Below are 18,891 nucleotides of genomic sequence, written 5' to 3' on the forward strand. Positions count from 1 at the left end.
CCCGCTTGTACAACGAAGGATTGAGAGCGATACTTTACACTTACTGTTACTGTTAGTTAGGTAGCCGAAAGAGGTTGGACGTACAGTCAGTGATGTACGTAGTGGATGCGATGAGTATTGTGGAACGACACATCCATCACTCCTCGTGGCGTGATGACAACAGTGAACGAACAAGAAGCCGCGGACCTTCCGCTGTAAATAAAGCAGCACAAGCCGGACTTTCCTTCGAGTCGTTGATTCTGGTTGTCAACCAAAAGTCTGCGGAAAACTAGACTAGCTTGTTCTTCACATTCCGCTGGTAGCATGCCACTCTTTCGTTCATCGTCTCTTATCATGGCTGCCATTCTGAGTAGTTGCTGTTGGATGCGGTCCTGTCGTGCGTTTGTTGGTCCTGCTTCTAGCATTAGTACCAGTGCGGCGATCCAAAGACTGACTACGCCTTTGTCTCGTCACGGCCCGCTCTTTTCGACGGCGTCCAAGAAGGAGGCCGAGGCTCCCAGCGATGTAGTCGTTGCCGAAGCCTTGACGTATTCCATGGAAGACGTCGTCGGCTTGTGCAAACGGCGGGGAATCATTTTCCCATCGTCCGAAATATATAACGGTTACGCCGGATTCTATGATTACGGCCCGCTCGGCAGCGAACTCAAAAAGAACGTCAAGGATGCCTGGTGGAAGAATTTCGTCATGATGCGCGAGGACGTCGTTGGTGTCGACTCCTCCATTATTCACAATCCGGAGACCTGGAAATCGAGTGGTACGAGAACACTACAGAAAACGGAAAGGAATGTCTGCCTATTGTTGCGCGCCACTCATGAATTTGTCTTGTCATGTTTCACGACTCGCGGTAGGCCACGTCGACGGCTTTTCCGACCCCATGGTGGATTGTAAGGAAACCAAACTCCGGTACCGGGCCGACCAGCTATTCTACGCCCCCGTCATGGTGAGTGGCGAAGCAGAAGTTCTCGGATACTTGTGTGTCCAGGAAGCTAATGAAGCGGACATGGCCAAGGAGGCGAAAAAACAAGCCAAGGCGCTGCTCAAATCGTTGGACCGCAAAGGCGAAACCGTCCAAGAGCCGTTCGACTTTCGTGAAGTAGTGGAAGCGACCGAAGCCGAAATGGCCCAAATACCGTCTCCTGGCTCCGGTAAACCAACACTCACCATGCCACGAGCCTTCAACCTCATGTTCCAAACGCAAGTGGGGGCCTTGTCCGACGCGGCATCCGTGGCTTACTTGCGACCGGAAACGGCTCAAGGCATCTTTCTGAATTTCAAAAACGTACTGACCACCTCGCGACAGAAAATACCTTTTGGAATTGCCCAGATTGGTAAGGCCTTTCGCAACGAAATCACCCCCCGAAATTTCATTTTTCGGTCACGCGAATTTGAACAAATGGAAGTCGAATACTTTATCCCACCCGGCGATGAAGTTTGGCCGGCGTTTCATCAGCAATGGATAGATGATTCAAGGGCGTTCCTGCTTTCCATTGGATTGCAGGAAGAATTGCTCGGATGGGATGTGCACGAGGGGGACAAGTTAGCGCATTATGCACAAGCCTGTACCGATATCACTTTTAGATTTCCGTTCGGTGAACAAGAACTTATGGGAATTGCCGCGCGTGGCAATTACGATTTATCGCAACACTCGGAGGGATCCGGCAAGAGTAAGTTACAAAGCGTGGTCGTATTTATTGGCAGCCTGCTCCGGCGTAGGAACGCTCGAGGCGTTTCGGGCTTTCTTAAACTCATATGCCATTTGCTTCAATTCTGTAGGTCTGGAATACTACGACGAACAGACCAAAGAAAAATATATTCCGCATTGCATTGAACCGTCGCTCGGTGTCGATCGTCTAATGCTGGCCTTGATTTGCTCGGCGTACGCAGAAGACGAAGTAGGCGGAGAGAAACGTAGTTTGCTCAAGTTTGACCCAAAGATTGCACCCATCAAGGTTGCCGTCTTGCCTTTGTTGAAAAACAAGGAAGAGCTAGTGTCGGTTGCCCGGGACTTATTCGATAAACTTCGTCGTAGGTGGAACTGTCAATATGATGCTGCGGGTGCTATTGGACGGCGGTACCGGCGAGCGGATGAAGTCGGTACACCTTACTGCGTTACGATTGACTTTGATACAATTGAAACGGATAACGCCGTCACAATTCGCGATAGGGATACGACGGATCAAGTCCGAATTCCGCTTAAAGATGTGATTTCGTACTTGAGCGAACGTATCGACGGATACTAAAGATAAAAAACGCTTGTCTTATTGCTTCATATTATTGCCTGCTAGGTTACTTGACCAGAGACGTTATGGGACATCAGGCCTGCCTCCCTAAGCGAAAACCTTCACGGCTCTACGGTGCTGATATTCGAGCTGCAACTAGGGCAAGCAAAACATTCACTATTTCTATACTGTTAGCAATTCCCTCTCTCAAATTCGTTCCGCGCTACGACACCAGGTATCTGTCATTTCATCGAATCTGTCAATAGCTTCTAGCTCATCGAACCGCTGCATGGCTTCGGCTGCCGAAGCCAAATTTGCTAAAAGTTGCGACAGACGGTTTTGATTTTCCAAGTTGTCTCCGTCAGGATGCTCTTCCAATTGGGCCTTGGTCTCTTCAATCCGTGCTAAGAGAGTGTCGATCGCTTCGGACGTGACCGACGCGTTGGTCCCAGTTACCAACAGCTCCGGTGTCTCAAGCGGTCCGCCATACACAACAAAATCGGACTGTGGGGGCTTCGCTTTGCTGTGGAGTATTCCAGATTGGTAAGGAAACGCGGGGCGGAGACCGGAGAGCAGTGTCCTTTTCCGGTCTCTCCTAGATGTTTCGGGAGTAATTCTGGGACGGAAACTACCAAGAGTCGGGGCTACAGAAGCAGGTGCAGATTCTCTGTAGCTTGTGGGTGACAAGTATGGAGCTGATGCTGCCGTCATTCCCGGTGATGGTAAGTGTAGCGCGTGAAGAGGAATGCCCTTACTCGATTGGTCGTCCATTGGAGTGCGGACACTCATATCCGTATAGCAAGGCTGACGAGCTTTTGCAACTGTAATGAGATCTCCAATAGGCTGCTCGATACCCCTATTGAAGTCGATTGGTATCTGCTGTACACCGTTGTTGTCTTCGCTCCCTCGAATACACTCGTTTGTCTCGAATCGGCCTTCATCTGTAATAGGATGGTCATCCGTGCCTTCGGCAGCAATTTCGCGATTTTCATCGTTACTTTCTGCCAATTTTCTGGTCCATTCCACTTTGCTCTGGCTGTCCCCTTCAGACGTTGGCGTATCATGAGTGGTTTTTGAATGTTCGGTGGGAAGCTCATCTGCTCGTCTACCTTCAACTTCTTTCGCGTTTCGCCTTCCCAGTGAACATCCTTGAATGGCCGGAGGGTCTCCACGAAGAGTTTCGGACCGGTGACGGTTCTTCGGACTCAATATATGACTTATGGAATTTGCAGCTGACCGCTTGGTGTCTGATTGTGTCCTGCCTGCTTTGTTTCTTATACTGCTTGGCGAAGCGATAGTAGAGGATGCTAGATCGCCGCCCAAACTCAAGTCCATAGAAGACGCGGGTTCAACAACCTTGGTTTCAGCAGATGTGCTTGTGACCAAAACTTCAGGATCCTTACGGTGTCGACGCTGGTGGCTACCCTGAATTCGTTTCGACATCTCGAACGAATCCGAAAAGGAACGAACAGTCGGTGACTTAATGGTAGATGGTGGCTCCTTACACGCGTTCAGACTTGGCTTCTTCTGATTGAAGCTACTCCTCGGGGAGGGGTCCAATTTGCGATGAGTTTGGAGTTTGCCCTTTCCAGGAGCTGATTTCGATTCAACATTCCCAATTCGAGACCTACTCGGACAAAGAGATGTCTCTAAACTTGTTCGATCTTCCTCGACAACAGCAGGGAGCCTCGTTTTTGCTGCATTACCGGTTTTCTTTACGTAATTTGGTCCGGAATTTGCAGTGATAGAAAGTGAGTTGACTTCATCACCTGTACTCTGCTGATTTTTACAAGGTACTTGGCTTTCTACAGAATGAGCCCCTTTCGCATTTTTTTTTGCTGATTCTACGGCTGCCCGAGGTATTTCTGCCGCTTCGCGTGAAGTGTGCGTACTCAGCACGCATGAGATCTTCCGATTTTCTTTTGTTGAAAGAGTATTCAACCCAACGGTAGAGCAGTCGCGTGATGACATGACTTCAATTTTGTCACTCGCATTTAATTGAGCATACGGCACCGTCTTATCAACAGTGGTTGCCACCGATGTGGCTTTGGTGCTATCATCATAGTTGCCAAATTGACCCACATCCCCGCACAAGATACAAATCTCTCTTTCTCCATCTCCATCAGTCATCAAGGGCATGACACAATTTGGACATGACAAGTCTAATAAGATCCATCCCTGAAGCATTTTCTTTCCAATTTCCTTACTGACCGCATTGCGCTTCCTTTCGAAATCCTTATGGATCTCTTCCACACATTTTCTCGGAGTTGGCGACAAGATAGCAGTAGTATGTTCTTCGACACTGAAAGTCCCAGCAAAGTCTGTAGGAAAGCTGAGAACGGAAGGCGTTGTCTCTTGAAGGAGAATAATTTGAGAGCATCCATCTTCGCTTTCATCGTCGCCATTGATCATTTGAGCGTAGGCGCCGTCACGCCCACTACCACAGCCTCCACAGACAACACATTCTTTCTCCTCCGAATTAGTGATAAGAGGCGAGCTCTGGCATTCCTGTCCCCTGCAAAGCTCTGGAAGGGTTGTCCAGCCTGACAATAGTCTTCGTGTTCGGACGGCCTTGCTTTCGCACCGGAGTGTTTCCCAGCGCTCCCGACAAACTTCAGACGCCGAAGGCTTTATGTTTCGCTCGTGGTAGTCTTCTGTATCTGCGCGTGAAATTTTCTCCGCCTCAGCGACAACTGACACCTCCCCAGCAGCTATTGTCTTCGCAAATATTTTGCGCTGGACAGCAACTACCTTCTCGATCGCAGCCTTTGCGCGTCCCATGGCCTCCTCAGCTTCTCTCTGTTTCTTGTTGGCATCTTTTTCTAGTTCCGAAAGCAAATTTGACTCTTCTAGAGCCTGCTTTTCATCTGCAAGGCGTTGCCTTTCAAATTCCGCGGCATCGCGTGCTTTCTCTGCTTTCTCAATTTCTGCTTGTAGTTTGAGTTCTTCGTTGTCTTTATTGCTGATAGACGCTGATCTGCTGGTACGGGTTCTATTCTGCTCAAGCTGTTGAGCTTCAAGCTGTTGCAGGCGCTCCGTTTCTTTGAGTACAAGTGTCTGCTCTCGTGCGATTTCCTCTGTAAGTTCCACTGCGCGATTCTTTTTTTCCGTGTGCGCTTTGGTGGCCTCGTCGAGCACACGGAGTGACTCCCGTTTTGCCTCTTCCGCTTTGCCTACTTCACGCAATAAGTGAGCAGCTTCCTTCTCTACTTTCATTTTTTGGAGAGGCAATGGTGGAATGACGGAGAAATGGTCTGAGTCGAGAAACTTTAGGGGACCCAACGTTGCTTCCACGCAATCTGCTGGCTGCAAATCTCTTGTAACGACTGAGCGCTGCATTGACACATCAGGTACTTCGACCGTTTTCACATTGAGCTCCATCAGCTTAGGCGTGTGGATGTCAGACATGGTATTTGCTTGGACTAAGGTAGACACAGCCGTCGGATTCGTCGAGATTGACTGAGCGCCCGTGGTCTTCGCTTGTTGCAATGTTGACTCTTCGTCCTTTTCAATGTTGTCGGCAGCTTTTGAGTTTTGGCCTTGACGCTCTTCCTGGGGAGCATCGACTGAATCCATTGCAGCTTTGGAGGCCTCATCTTTTTCTTGTTTTGGACAGAGGGCAGGGGTTTCAACGGAGCTCGGGCTTTGAGAAGAAGGCGACACTTTAGATGACTTGTTGTTTGCTGTCGTTACCTCCACGGACGTCGTGGAAGCTGCTACAACCAGCGCCATAGACACTGCTCGAGACTTGACTTGGTCAAGTTTAGAGTGCTTTTTGGCCCGCAGCTTGCGTTGGATGTCGATTGATTTTTCCAATTCCAATTTCTTTTGGGCCAGTCGCTGCTTTTCTTCCTCTTGGACGACTCGTCGACGTGCGAGCTCTACCTGTGTTTCATCCTCCAGCCTCTTCGTGGCCATATTTTCGTCGAGCACTGGGCAGACGGTACAGAAGCCTGAGCTATCAGACTGCCCCTCGTTCATGATCGGCATGCTACAGCGTTGGCACTGTTCTTCGCGCAATTCCAGACCCTCCATCATTTTGTCCGCCAGAATTTTGGTCGCGATTTGGCGTCTACGCAACAAGCAAGTTTGAAAAGACAAGACGCGGTGAGAAGTCTCGCCGACGCTGACAAGGAGGTTGATACACATACGATTTCGGTACGTACCGTTCCGCGTAGTCGGGCCAGTAGGGTCGATCTTCTTCCGAAACGAGGTGACGTGAGTCAAGGAGGTTACGTTGCGCAATTCGGGCTGAAGGTGACAAGGATTCTCTGCTTGGCTTCCCAGACTTGTCCGAGGTATTGGACGATTTTGCGTCCTCGGTTGTGACGCCAGCGGACATTTCTTTTTCTTTCTGGAGACCGACGATAAACTCTGTCTCTTCCCCATTCTCGTCACCGTGATGCTCATCTTCACTATTGTAAACTGAACCAGCCATATACGAGCCATCGACGGTCAACTCCTCCATGGCATCCAGCATGGAATGAACTTTGGTGATGACTTCAATTTCAAGAATCTCTTTGTCCTGATCATCTGTTGTACAGACGATTTCATCATCCCGGTCGATTTCTCCTTGGACACTTGCCATGGTTGGCTGCCGGACCAGTTCAATAGAGTCTTCGTTCAGGTCGTCTAACACGACTTGAGAGACTTTGGCAGTGGCCTGGGTGGAACTGTCCACGCTTCGACCAGTGGGGGGCGACGGCTTTGTGTGAGGTTCGGGAGCAACGTGAGGTCTTTCAATCGATTGCGGCTTCGTTTCCTTCACATCTTCCACGGTGGCGATTGTACTGTCATTTTCCGTCAGTATTTCGAGAAAGTCTTCCTCGAAATCGTCACCTTGGTCACGTTGACCACCCTGGCTGGCAACGGGCGGGGTAACGGAGTGGGAAGGAACAGCCACCAAAATACTACCCTTGACGGGACGGGGTTTGTGCCCCACGCCTGATTCATTTTCGTCGACCGAATCGCCAGAGAGCAGAGCAATTTCCGATTCTTGCGTGACGACATGCGCCCGACAACATACACAAAATGGGACACCCTGGATGGGTTCAATGGCAGAAACTGCCGATGCATTGTCGTCGGACGGCAACGGGTCCTCTTGTCGGACGAGTGGCGTCGCACACACGGGGCAAGGTTGCTCCAACAACAAAAAACCTTGGAGTAACCGTTGCGAGAGTAAGGTTTCGACGTCGGCTTCGGACGGTGCACTGGACATCTCCGTACGAGACGGTGCAGCGGTGGGAGCATCCGTCGCCATCCTCATCGTGACGTTGATGCTGTGAAGTTGCTTAGATCTACGGCGTTCGCAGCTGTTTTGTCTAATCAATATGGCTCTAGGATCAGGCACACGCCAGAGAATGTGTGTGTGTGCTGCTGCTGGATTGGGATCACCGGTAGATACACCGGACTACGCTCGGAACGAAGGAAACCCCTAAACGTCGCCAGTTGTTAATACCGAACGGAGCGATAAAATGGTACGTCGCGTCGCCAAAAGGAACGTCGGTCGGTGCGCCAGCGAATATAAACGAAATCGGGCTTCGTAGGTTGCAAATGTTCCAGTAAGCGATTCCATTGGGCGCATCAAATAAGCTGTAGCACCCGGAAATAACACAAGACACCCGGATCTAAAATGGACTACCGCGACCCAAACAGCGCCCTGTCCAATTACCTGTTTACTAATTTCGGGAACAGGCGGCAAGACAATGATAGCGCTGCGCCCGCGGCCATGAGGGACGAGTCCATCGCCTCTGCAAAGTACTGTACGGTTCCTCTCTCTCGTTTGCGGGTGTTTGTAATCGATAGAATTTTTCGCATCGAATCTGAACAAAATCAACATGTCGGGGTACGTTGGAAGAGCGTCGTCGTGCGTTTACTGAGGACAGAATGAAGCGTAGGAGTAGGAAGGAATGAATAATTTCGAGAATGGAATGTTTGGTGCTCTTCCTCGTGGCATCCTTTTTTAGATGCGGTTTCGAGGAAGCTCTTCCTTCTTTATTATCATCGCTGATGCTTTCCGTGACGTTTCTAACAAGCACATTTGTCATTTCTTTTTTATTGATATTTGCAGTGAAGAGCCAACACAAACGATGGGCGGCGTCAAGCTGCAAGAAGGCGAGGAAGTATTCGGCGTGGCGCACTTGTTCGCTTCGTTCAACGACACCTTTGTGCACGTGACGGATTTGTCCGGACGTGAAACACTGGTGCGTGTGACGGGAGGCATGAAAGTCAAGGCGGATCGGGACGAATCCAGCCCGTACGCTGCCATGTTGGCCGCACAGGACGTTGCCGTCCGGTGCAAGGAACTGGGCATCACCGCGTTGCACATCAAAGTCCGGGGTACCGGAGGGAACAAATCGAAGAGCCCCGGACCCGGTGCACAGTCGGCACTCCGTGCCTTGGCGCGAAACGGAATGAAGATTGGACGTATTGAGGATGTGACGCCCATTCCCAGTGACTCGACTCGTCGTAAGAGTGGACGTCGTGGTCGCCGTTTGTAAAGACCTACTACTATTACAATTAAAAAAAAACACTTATTTGCCCCATCATACAATTTCGTGTCTCGTAAGTGGCGACAGGCGAATGGACTGATCCGTTGTGCCGCCGTTCGTTCCTTCCTGTCTAGAGGGAGGATTGGTATTTGATAGGGAATAAAGCTTGACTGTGAGAAAGGATATCTAAGACTAGAAGGGCAAGGGACTATGGTAGGCTCCAGCCTTGAGAGACAAATTCAAAATGGCGATACGCCCGTCGTGCTTGTATTGGTGCTACGATGACCGTTCTCCTACCAAATTGCTGTTAACCCGCATAGAACGAAGCTTCGTACTTGTCATCGGCCACATCCTCCATAGAGACATCGCAGTTGAGGGAATCGCCCAACTCAATCAGCTCGCTCTTAATTTTGGCAATATCGAACCCGTTCGCCAAAGGAGCGGCCGCGGACGCGACGCCCGTCATTTTGAACAATACCGTGCCACCGTGCGGAGCAATCTCCTTGTCGGTGCCCAACTTTTCAATACTCAAGCCATGCTTTACCAAAGCGGACGTGATCTTGTGTACGATACCAGGGTTGTCGGCTCCCGCCAATCGAAAGTATCCAGAATCTGCAAACAATCCAAAACAGACGGGCGGCAGTGAGATTTAGTGGGACCACGACCCACTGGACGACAGCGGCACGTCCCGTTACTTACAGCCGGTGGCCGGAGTCGTGGGTTTGCTCCCGGCTTGTGCTTCAAAAATGGCCGCGTTCATGTCCGGCAGGTTGCGTAGTTTGGTTTGGAGGCCTTCCAGGTGTTCCGACGGTACACTGACGAGCATCATGAGGGAAAAGTGTGACCCGAGGCGGGCTGCCTGCGATTCCCCCACGTTGCCACCGTGCTCAATCACCATTCCGGTTATATCCGAAACAATGCCGAGTCGGTCGGAACCCACGGCATTGATGATGAGATCGGAAGTCCCGCCGTTCCCTAACGTTGTGAAAGAATACGCGCTCGGCTGGAATGGTAGCGAGCAACGAAAAAGGCGAAGCGCAAAAAATGAGAAACGTCAGATATGGCGCAAGATTCCGTTTCTGTTGATCTGATTTATAGTGGAAACGGAATTTCAAGTAGACGAATCTTTCCAATTGTACGGAACGAAGAATCCGACACGTCCAACGAGACTGTACTTTTCCCCCATCGTCCCCCAAATGTACGTACCTGCCCAAACGCTCGCGCCACGGGACGGGTCAAGATACGGGAAGCCGCCAACATGATGATGATGCCTTTGGCTTGTCTCGTCTATGAGTGAGTCGAAAGGGAACCGAAAAAGGTGTCAACACTCCACAAAACGTGTGTGCCTGTTGACAGTGAGAACGAAGATGTTTTTGGTTGCAGGTTGGGGGGGATCTGTTTTTCCCACAGAACACTCTTGCACCGGTACTCAGGTTCCTGCGTGACACCCCTCATGTCGTATACGACATACATATGACATTAGTCTCTGGCACGAATAAAAACTCGGAGAAACTGTTTGGACTTTCAAGTTGGGTTCCCGAAGGAGGAAATACCGTAGACGATTGCTACCTCTCCAGAGCCAAAATTAAATGTGCCACATGCCGCCACCCACCACTACATCTCAGTGCCGAAGAACGCCATCGATTTTACTAATTTCGCGAGATCTGGTGTATAGCTGCCTGGTCTATGGGTGTCTGTCTGTAGTGGCTCCTGCAATTGGGTACTGGGATTACAATAAACTACCCAACTACGGAGGTAGCCATTGCCTACGTAGGCTTCGAACAATTGTTGAGTTTTGGAGTGATCGGAATTCCCAATAATGTGTTTGTAAACATATAACATTTTACCCTCTACTATCCCGATTGGGTGCCGGCAAACCCCACAGGCACGGCCACCGTACCAAGGGCGTGTATGAAACCATGTTCCGTTCGAGTCACTGCCGTTTTCGCTCACGGGGCGGCGGGAGGATGCGACGGTGGCACTTGTTGCGGTGCTGGTACCGTGGCGGCATCGGCATGATTGACCGGCGTCGGCTGTCCCGTAGGGATTGGTTGCTGTTGGTTGACGGCGAAATTCGTTGCGGGGGTAGGTGGACCCGGTACCGCGGACGGCGGGGGTGCCCCCGCGGGTGTGGATGGTGGCGCTTGCGCCGTGGGTTGAGCGGGTTGCGGTGCCACCGGTATTACTTGTTGTTGTTGGTGCTGAGCCTGTTGTGCTTGAAAAAAAGCCTGCATGGGATGTTGTTGCTGCTGTTGTAGTTGCATGCTGTTCATAAAGGCTCCCATGGCGGCAGCGGCGTTGACCGCGTCCTGAGTGTTGTTTTGGTTACTGTTGTGGTTACTGTTGTTGTTCCCGGCCATGACGGACATCATGGCGGCGGCGGGGTTTAGGTGAAAGAGGGAAGCGGCGGCGGCGTTGAGATTGGACGGCAGGTGCGCGGCGGCTCCGGCGTTGGGGATACGGGCGAGCATGACTTGCTGATTCTGCAGGAGCGTGGCGTTCTGTTGCTGGAGGACTTCGACTTGGGCGCGCAGTACGGCATTCTGTCGCTCGAGTTCGGCCTTTTCGCGATTGATCAGTTCCACGGTGGTTTGGAGTTCGGACAGGAGGAGTTTGGAACGTTGGCGCGACTTGAAGGCGTGCATGCGGTTGGCTTCGCGACGGGCTTGGAGTTTGGATTCCTCCGTCTCGTCGTCTTCGGACCCGTCGGGTGCCGGACGCTTGTTGTTGTTGTGAACAGTGTCGTTGCTGGGATGGCTGTTACTGCTGCTGGGATTGCTACTGTCGGGCAGTGACGGAGCGGCACTGGCGGGAGGATGCATGGCCCCGCCCCCGGAATCGGCGTGATTGATGGTCGTCGACATGGCCGTACGCGGGTGACGGTGTCGGGACCGTGGAGGTGCCGGTGGCGGCGAACGAGAGAGAAGGCAACGATGGAAGTGCGGTCGTGGGGAACCGACCGAATCCTTTTTCGTGTGGACAGTGAATACCGTGGAGCGTCGACTACAGTCGCACGACACTAGTAATAGTAGGGTTCGGTGGTTCGTTTCTGTCCGTCACCAATGAGTCTAGCGGAACAATCAATCCTCTCAATAGCGTTGGTAATAACGTGATTGTTGTCAACTGACAACCGTGTCGAGTCGATACAACGTCCGAGAGGCCACCTTTCAAGGGTCTTCCCGCGGTGGCAGCGTGAATGTGTCGATCGGAAGCCGTCGCGTGGGCGTCGTCAGGGCAACGGTAGCGCGACCGGCTCCGGTACCGTACGACCGCGCTGGCACGGGAAGGACGTCCCGTGGAGCCACCGGAGCATGGGTTCTCCGGGAGGGTCCTTGCAAACGCGGATGGGAGGTATATATACCTTCATACTGGTAGATGAGGGAATGATGGGGAACCGTCCGAATCGCTGGTGCTCTGTCCAAATCGTCGTCGACGTTTCCGCTGGCCACGTGTTTCTTTTCATGTGTGCGAAAGGATTTGTTGGGGAGGTCGAACAAATACGATCGATTCCGTATTCCTATTGTCAGGGAAAGGTGGGGGAAAGGGACGGGAGCTTTGTACCCTACCCTACCGACAGTGACACCATTCCGAACATTCGGCAACGCCAGTGCAGTTCGGCAATTGACAGTGAACCAACAACACCCCTCTCACACACCAATCATGCCACCAACACCACCGCTAGTGTTACTAACACTACTACTACAACTACCCACATTACTCTCTCCCACTCCGTCCCACCCTCGGCATGACGTTGGAAGAAGACGATTCTTACACTGACGATGAGTGTGCGAGTTGCCCGAGAGACGAGGAAGAAAAGAAGGACGAGACGGAGGACCTCTCGTCGCGCGGTCCGGATCTGCCGCTACCCCGGGATACACCGTTGCCGGTCGACCGCGACTGGATTCGCAAACTTCTCCACAAACACCATTCTCACCAACAAGAACACCGTTCCACGACACACGCGTACGTCTTGGCGCCCATGGTGGATCAGTCCGATTTGCCCTTTCGTTTGCTCTGTCGTTCCTACGGCACCAATTTGTGCTTTACGCCCATGATACACGCCCGCTTGTTCACTACCAACGTAGAGTACCGTCGCAAGTTTACACTACAATACGGACCGCCGCAGGATCGTCCCCTCATTGCCCAAATATGCGGTGGCGACGTCCAAGCCGTGGTCGCCTGCGCCCTCGCCATGCAACCCTACTGCGACGGCATCGACATTAACTGCGGCTGTCCCCAGAATATTGCCAAACGGGGCAATTACGGAGCCTTTCTGCTGGAACAAGAAGACGTACTCCTACCCTTGGTACATACCCTACTCCAACACTTGTCCGTCCCACTCTCGGTCAAGGTACGACTCCTCCCCGCCGAAACTCGTCAGGCCTCTCTGGAAGCTTCCCTCCGACTCTACACCAAACTAGTCGACGCCGGGGTACACTTGCTCACTATTCACGGCCGTACCCGTCACCACAAAGGTCCGCTCACCGGGGCCGCCGACTGGGACGCCATTCGCGTCGTCGTCGACCGCCTCGGCCAACGGATACCCATCTTTGCCAACGGCGGCGTCGCCTCGCTCCGCGACGCCCAAGCGTGCCTCGCAACGACCCACGCCGACGGCGTCATGAGCAGCGAAGCCCTGCTCGAGTACCCCGCGCTCTTTGCCGATCAAGCCCGTGTCGGACGTCTCGCGTTGGCCCGCCAGTATCTGACGCTGGCCCGGACCTTTCCACCCGAACTGGGCGGACAAGGCTCGGCCGTCAAGTGCCCCCGCACCCATCTACACCGCATCCTACACGCCGATTTGCAAGCCGACGCGGTACTCCGACAGTCCTTGGTGGACGTGGATACCATGGACGGCCTGGACGACGCCGTCGGACGGGTCCGCGATCGCCATTGCGAATGCGATCACGACGTGGATACGGAAGAACTCTCCTGGTACCGACGACACCGGGAACTCGTGCGACTACCCAACGGTGTAACCGTGAACGCCGCACAAGCGCGGCAGAATCAGGAAGGTGCCGTCTTGAAACACGAACTGGTGGACGACGCTGCCGATTGCTTCGCCACGCTCTTTGCCGACGATGATGACGACTACTACTGACCAGCACTGCGGATAGTTGACAGTTAGCTAGTCTCTAGTACGATCGGGTTGGTAGTACTCTAGACACATCAATACACACACACACACACGTACACACTTATATATATATACATATATACACACGAGTTCTAGCAGTTGTCAGTGTGGTTTCCTTTATTTCGCGCATCCCATCGCATCATACCGGTAGACACTCCTGTATATAGGCGGGCAATTCCAGGGCCGGATGAGGGTGATGGACGCTCGGTCGTTGACCTTCGCAAAATTGTCGTTCCCGGTCCAGCCGTTGCGGCATGGTGTAGCCCACTACGCGATCGTGATCGGCAAAGATGGGATCCACCGGCAAACACCAGGTATAGTACGGAGCAATGCCAAAAACGTCCACGAGCGGAATGGGTTCTTCGTCCGACTGACTCATGGTATTGGTGGCCTTCTTTTTGAGACGATCGATAGTCCCGATCCCCGTCATGATTCCGTAACAAACGTTCATGAGCATACTGGAGGTAAAGAGAAAGGCCCCGACAGCGAGGAGGGTCATGAGTCGGACCAAGTGTACCACAATGGGATGAAAGATGCAGAATTCGTCGGCGCAAAAGAAGTAGTTCCAACCGAACAGAGCGAGGGCAAAGGCGGCGGCGGTCCAGGTGTATAGCAAAAAGAGCAAGAAGTGTTTGAGATTGCCGACCCCGACACAATTGTTCATCCAAGGACAGTGATGGTCCATGCGGGATATGCAGCGATTGCAAATGCGACAGTGGTGCGAATGCGGGGGTTTAAAGGTTTGGCACTGTCCACACATAGAGTGTGAGTCTTTGAGGAGCCGTTGCCGTTCCGAAGGAATGGCTTGGATCGGGACGCTGCCGGGGTCCGTCAGCGAAGTCTTGGCGTGGCAGGCCAAGGACATGGCAACGAGCAGATTATAAATCATACCGAGTATAACCGGAATGCCTCCCGTAATGGCCAAGAGAGTGACGGTCAGGGCGGAATAGGTCAAGAGTACCCACACCATACACGACATGATCGAGCCGGCTTGATCGCCCGAGTTGAACCAAATTCCGTTCTTTGTAGGGAGCGAAAAGTAAACAACCGCATGAGTGTGTAAGAGGAAGATCGGGTCGGACGAGACTCACAACCCGTCGCTGTTTGTATGTACACACACACACACATACACAACGTACCTGTTCATTGGTTCCAAAGGTCCAACCCGCTGGTTGATCGTTGTAGCTATCAATATAGTATTCCCCCCGCTCCCGAATTCTCGGATACGGCTGCTGCGGTTTCAGCCGATCCCCGGTTGCGTTGTGGGGACCCTCATCGTACGTGTAATCGTACTCGAGTAGTTCTTTCCCGGGATGGTAACCACAATCCAGACAATTCAGTCGCTTGTAGACTCGCGAGGCATCACGCGGTTCCGTACCATTGGGACGCGGCGATGCACCGCGGGAACCGACCGCGGCGCTGGACCGTCGTGGGTGTAACTGTTGTTGCTGTTGCTGCGCATTCGACATGTTATTGTTTTGTGGGATACAGGCGCACGGAAACCGGGCGTACGCGGAGTGCCGGAGTGGTCACCAACGATTCTAGTAAGAGTCGGCTTGGTCGGTGGGCGGGAACGGACTAGTCCAGAACACTGGGCCTGGAAAGAGAAATCCGTTCCGATGCTCGCTTGTGGGAAAGGACAAGCAGACTCCAAGGCCGATTGGCTCGAGAGTAGCTACGAAAGGTGTCTCCTCCGCGCTCCTACACTCACAATCACACGATCCTGGACGATTCGGGACCCAAAGAGAGAAAGACCACCCACTGCCATCCCACGAGACGCGAAGGAGGGGGTGCTGGCGGTGAGCGATTCCCTACCAAAGTTTTCTGCACATAAAGTATCGCCTAATCTCAAGTGCCTGTAAGTAACGGTTTCTATGTAGAATTAGAGTCAAGCGATAAAACCAAACTCATACTCAAAGTTATGTCTCCCGAGTGATTTTATTATTGAATTACAAACCGTTCGAGCCATTTACGGTTATTCTCAACGCGGGTAGGACCATTCGATACTGGAGTGACATCGGCCCCCACCGCTCTCGAACTGTAAAACCGAATGTCACTACCACACCGTACCGACTGTTCTAGGATGGTACAGCAGAGTTCCCTACATGAATCGACGTCTATACGCGCGTTATACTGGTACTAGCGGTACAGGAAACGACAGTCGGGAGAGCCAGACAAGGTAGTGTTCGTTCATTTTTTTTCGTATCGGAGTGTCAATCGTTCCGTTGGCGACGGTGGAACTGTATTTGGTGGAGAGATTTGCGGATCCAACTGCGACGGGTCAAGGCTTGCCACACACATATCCCCCGTGTGCGACGCCAGCTGATACTATATTCCCCATCCACCCGTCCCATTGACCGCTGACTTTCATTGCACGCCGTCTCGTGGAGACCGCAACCGCCGGGGTCCCCCCCGGATGGTGCCCACCGCCACCGTCGGAGTGGCACCCCGCGACGTGTCCATCCGGTCCACGTCATCGACCGCGCGGTCCCGCAAACCGTCCTTTTCCGGCACGCGTGATTTGCGTTGAGCCGGGACGCAGGTGTTTTGCAAGCAGGCGTAAAAGACGGTAAAAGGGTCGGCCGACAACGTCTCGCGACAACACACGGCGCCGGCCGCCACGTTGCAGAACTGATAAGGCGGTGTGCAGAGCGGAGTGGGCGCAATGGAAGGGAGGGATACGGTGGTGGGAGTAGTGGTCATGGTGGCTGGGACGGGTGCCGTACTGGGACGGGCCGTGGCTGTATGGGTGGTGGAAGGCACGGGTGGAGTCGTGGGAATAGTGGCATTGGTGGAAGAAACGTGGTCCATACTGGGAGCCATGGTGGAAGGGGACGGAACCGGGGCAGCGTTGTTGACCACTACCGGGTCGGTCGTGTGGTTGGTGGGATCTAGAGTCCGAAATTCTTCAAACATGGCCACCATGCGGGTAATTTGACCGGGAGTAAAACTATTGGCACAATTACCGTAGTGTGCTACGGAATGGTGTAAAAAAAAAAAAAGAGACGCAACGGGCGCGCGTGTGAGAGGAAGGCTTCTCGACAGTGGCGTGACTCGACACGGAACGAGAGTCGCGTGTGGATGCGGGCACGTACTGTAATCCATCCAATTCTCGAGTGGATCCACACCGGCATCAATGGTTGGATCGTCATCCGGACAAGTATTGGTATTCCCGTTACAGCTGTAGGAAGGCTGTGCCACGGCGGCGGTATCGTTCACTGGAGCGTGAGAGTATATAAATGAGATTGTGAGAGTATATAAATGAGATTGTGTGTAAGTATACAAAAACATGTATTGTAGTGTGTGTACATTGGTACTCTACTACTGTGTGTACCCCGGCAGCCGAGTCGCTCTACCGCTACGTACCTCCATCTCCGGGAGCGCGACAACCATTTTCAAAGGTATGAAAGAGTCCGAGCCAGTGTCCGACTTCGTGCGTCAAGGTGTTCCGCCAGGAGGGATTCCCCACTCCCACGACGGCTTGTTCGGCCAGGACGATACCGTCTTGTCGTCGATCCCAAAAGTCGAGATCGAGCCACTGCGGGAGTGTGGACCATCCGGAAAAGGCCGCGGGACGACAGACGTAGACGTTGAGGGCGTCGGTGCCGCCCTGGTGCAGGGCTTGCGTCATGGCGGCCGTGGACGGCGACGCAAAGGGACACGCCCGCCACTGCGGGGCGTCCACCGCGTGGAAACGTTCCAACCGAAAGACAAAAGGCGTGCTGTGGAAATCGCGATTGAGTAGATTGACGGCAATCTCGAAGTAGCGCTGTTCCACGGGATTGAAAGGCGTCGTGTTGGGAGGGGAAATGTAGGTGACGTAGACGGGAATGGGAATGGGTGCGGCGGTTTGTAGATTGCGGTGTCCGTTTCGATCCGTCCATGCTTGGACACGGACCGTTGTGGCGTCGACTTCGGAGGCGTGGAGTGGTTCCGTAGGACAAGCGGGTTGGTGGGGAGGGTAAGAGGTGTGGTGTGGGGAGACGAGGTGACGGGCCGACGTTTCGTCCGGCAGCGACGCTCCGGATGTACATCCGGACACTAGGTAGAAAGGACGACAACGACTCGAACAAACCCACAAGCTGAACAGTCCCCGTAGGAATCGGACCCATCGTGTCGTGGTCCCCTCGCGTCCCATGGTGTGTGCAATGCGGCAATGCCGGGGGGTGGAGAAAGGCGAGTCACTAACCGTAAGTGAGTGTTGGGCTGTACGTAAGTGTTGGAGTGTCGGACGAATTGGATGAACAGTACGTCTCGTTGTCTGGAATGGCGCGATACACACACACACACACTCGCTCGATGGACAAGTGTCCCATTCCCAAAAACGCATCCGACTCGCCCCCCCATCCACCGAAATCGTGTGTGGCGGGGCCGGTTCGTGCGAGCGGCGGGGGAATTCGTCGGACTCGAGCCGACCCCGCGTGCGCGAGCGCGCCTCCAAGGGTGCGCCCCCCAACGATCCCACGATCCACCAGGGATACGTAGACTTCTCTACCAAGAGTCAGTCAGTCGGTAGGTACGGTAAGTAGAAAAGTAAAGTAGGTACTTGGTACCAGTGCGGTACCGGGAGACACACAGTTTATATATATTGTAGCTGTACTGGGTTTGGCAAAGCCTGTCTATTAGTAGAGTGGGCCGCCACCGACCGATGAACACATACAATTGGGCGCAAGCCAATCAGGCGCCCTTTCGGGTTCCACTCTGAAGTACTTACAGGGTTCGGATTCCCAGACGCGCCCGCGTCTGCCGGGCTCTGCAGTAACTAGGTAGGGAACTAGCGTGTGCCCAAACAGAACGACGGACCGGAATCGTGCCATCGAACCACGACTCGCTGTCAATTTTGGGACTCGTCGACGAATTGGAAACGAAACGAACGCAACCACACGACACACCGGGGCAGGCGGCATTTATTGATCCATGTCGCCGGACTGACACTGAGATTTGAGTTCCAATCTCGAGGAACGCGCGCACTGGAAGAACATCTTCGAAGCTCCGGACGGGTTATCCATCCTTGCCATCCCCCCAGCAACCCTACGGATCACCC

General features: G+C 53.1%; 8 protein-coding genes across 8 annotated transcripts; 3 read left to right on the forward strand and 5 right to left on the reverse strand.

The window, feature by feature from the left end:
• Window positions 1-103: 103 nt before the first annotated feature.
• Window positions 104-2,268, forward strand: PHATRDRAFT_50885 (predicted protein). The gene is made up of 3 exons (XM_002179537.1): window positions 104-754; window positions 849-1,664; window positions 1,699-2,268. Exons 1-3 carry the CDS (start codon window positions 304-306, stop codon window positions 2,238-2,240), a joined length of 1,809 nt encoding a protein of 602 aa, XP_002179573.1. The 5' UTR covers window positions 104-303; the 3' UTR covers window positions 2,241-2,268.
• Window positions 2,269-2,426: 158 nt separating this feature from the next.
• On the reverse strand, window positions 2,427-7,846 carry PHATRDRAFT_45406 (predicted protein; the record flags this gene model as incomplete). Its single annotated transcript, XM_002179749.1, has 2 exons — window positions 6,386-7,846; window positions 2,427-6,291 (listed from the first exon to the last, which is right to left on the reverse strand). Exons 1-2 carry the CDS (start codon window positions 7,483-7,485, stop codon window positions 2,427-2,429), a joined length of 4,965 nt encoding a protein of 1,654 aa, XP_002179785.1. The 5' UTR covers window positions 7,486-7,846.
• A 138-nt stretch (window positions 7,847-7,984) lies between these two features.
• On the forward strand, window positions 7,985-8,763 carry PHATRDRAFT_50886 (predicted protein). The gene is made up of 2 exons (XM_002179538.1): window positions 7,985-8,064; window positions 8,290-8,763. Exons 1-2 carry the CDS (start codon window positions 8,057-8,059, stop codon window positions 8,717-8,719), a joined length of 438 nt encoding a protein of 145 aa, XP_002179574.1. The 5' UTR covers window positions 7,985-8,056; the 3' UTR covers window positions 8,720-8,763.
• A 103-nt stretch (window positions 8,764-8,866) lies between these two features.
• On the reverse strand, window positions 8,867-10,046 carry PHATRDRAFT_45408 (predicted protein). Its single transcript, XM_002179750.1, has 3 exons — window positions 9,917-10,046; window positions 9,410-9,713; window positions 8,867-9,322 (listed from the first exon to the last, which is right to left on the reverse strand). The coding sequence occupies exons 1-3, from the start codon at window positions 9,968-9,970 to the stop codon at window positions 9,018-9,020; spliced, it is 663 nt and encodes a 220-aa protein (XP_002179786.1). The 5' UTR covers window positions 9,971-10,046; the 3' UTR covers window positions 8,867-9,017.
• A 476-nt stretch (window positions 10,047-10,522) lies between these two features.
• PHATRDRAFT_45409 (predicted protein) lies at window positions 10,523-11,895 on the reverse strand. The gene has a single exon (XM_002179751.1). The coding sequence runs from the start codon at window positions 11,572-11,574 to the stop codon at window positions 10,660-10,662; it is 915 nt and encodes a 304-aa protein (XP_002179787.1). The 5' UTR covers window positions 11,575-11,895; the 3' UTR covers window positions 10,523-10,659.
• A 779-nt stretch (window positions 11,896-12,674) lies between these two features.
• Window positions 12,675-13,373, forward strand: PHATRDRAFT_3015 (predicted protein; the record flags this gene model as incomplete). The annotated part of the gene is made up of 1 exon (XM_002179539.1): window positions 12,675-13,373. A coding segment is annotated over one exon (699 nt), but the record flags the coding sequence as incomplete, so codon positions are not given.
• A 613-nt stretch (window positions 13,374-13,986) lies between these two features.
• On the reverse strand, window positions 13,987-15,600 carry PHATRDRAFT_45411 (predicted protein; the record flags this gene model as incomplete). The annotated part of the gene is made up of 3 exons (XM_002179752.1): window positions 14,987-15,600; window positions 14,939-14,947; window positions 13,987-14,868 (listed from the first exon to the last, which is right to left on the reverse strand). Exons 1-3 carry the CDS (start codon window positions 15,314-15,316, stop codon window positions 13,987-13,989), a joined length of 1,221 nt encoding a protein of 406 aa, XP_002179788.1. The 5' UTR covers window positions 15,317-15,600.
• A 614-nt stretch (window positions 15,601-16,214) lies between these two features.
• PHATRDRAFT_45412 (predicted protein) lies at window positions 16,215-18,125 on the reverse strand (the record flags this gene model as incomplete). The annotated part of the gene is made up of 3 exons (XM_002179753.1): window positions 17,214-18,125; window positions 16,943-17,065; window positions 16,215-16,822 (listed from the first exon to the last, which is right to left on the reverse strand). The coding sequence occupies exons 1-3, from the start codon at window positions 17,983-17,985 to the stop codon at window positions 16,215-16,217; spliced, it is 1,503 nt and encodes a 500-aa protein (XP_002179789.1). The 5' UTR covers window positions 17,986-18,125.
• Between the last annotated feature and the right edge of the window lie 766 nt (window positions 18,126-18,891).

The sequence above is a fragment of the Phaeodactylum tricornutum genome, chromosome 7 (assembly GCF_000150955.2).
Source record: "Phaeodactylum tricornutum CCAP 1055/1 chromosome 7, whole genome shotgun sequence".
Classification (NCBI taxonomy): Eukaryota; Bacillariophyta; class Bacillariophyceae; order Surirellales; family Neidiaceae; genus Phaeodactylum; species Phaeodactylum tricornutum.

Coding starts and splice junctions, on each gene's coding strand:
- PHATRDRAFT_50885 (XM_002179537.1), top strand. CDS start 304: ATGCCACTCTTTCGTTCATCGTCTCTTATCATGGCTGCCATTCTGAGT. Junction 755..848: donor GGAGACCTGGAAATCGAGTG/GTACGAGAACAC, acceptor GACTCGCGGTAG/GCCACGTCGACGGCTTTTCC. Junction 1,665..1,698: donor CTCGGAGGGATCCGGCAAGA/GTAAGTTACAAA, acceptor ATTTATTGGCAG/CCTGCTCCGGCGTAGGAACG.
- PHATRDRAFT_45408 (XM_002179750.1), bottom strand. CDS start 9,970: ATGTTGGCGGCTTCCCGTATCTTGACCCGTCCCGTGGCGCGAGCGTTT. Junction 9,714..9,916: donor TGGCGCGAGCGTTTGGGCAG/GTACGTACATTT, acceptor CTACCATTCCAG/CCGAGCGCGTATTCTTTCAC. Junction 9,323..9,409: donor CACGACTCCGGCCACCGGCT/GTAAGTAACGGG, acceptor GATTGTTTGCAG/ATTCTGGATACTTTCGATTG.
- PHATRDRAFT_45409 (XM_002179751.1), bottom strand. CDS start 11,574: ATGTCGACGACCATCAATCACGCCGATTCCGGGGGCGGGGCCATGCAT.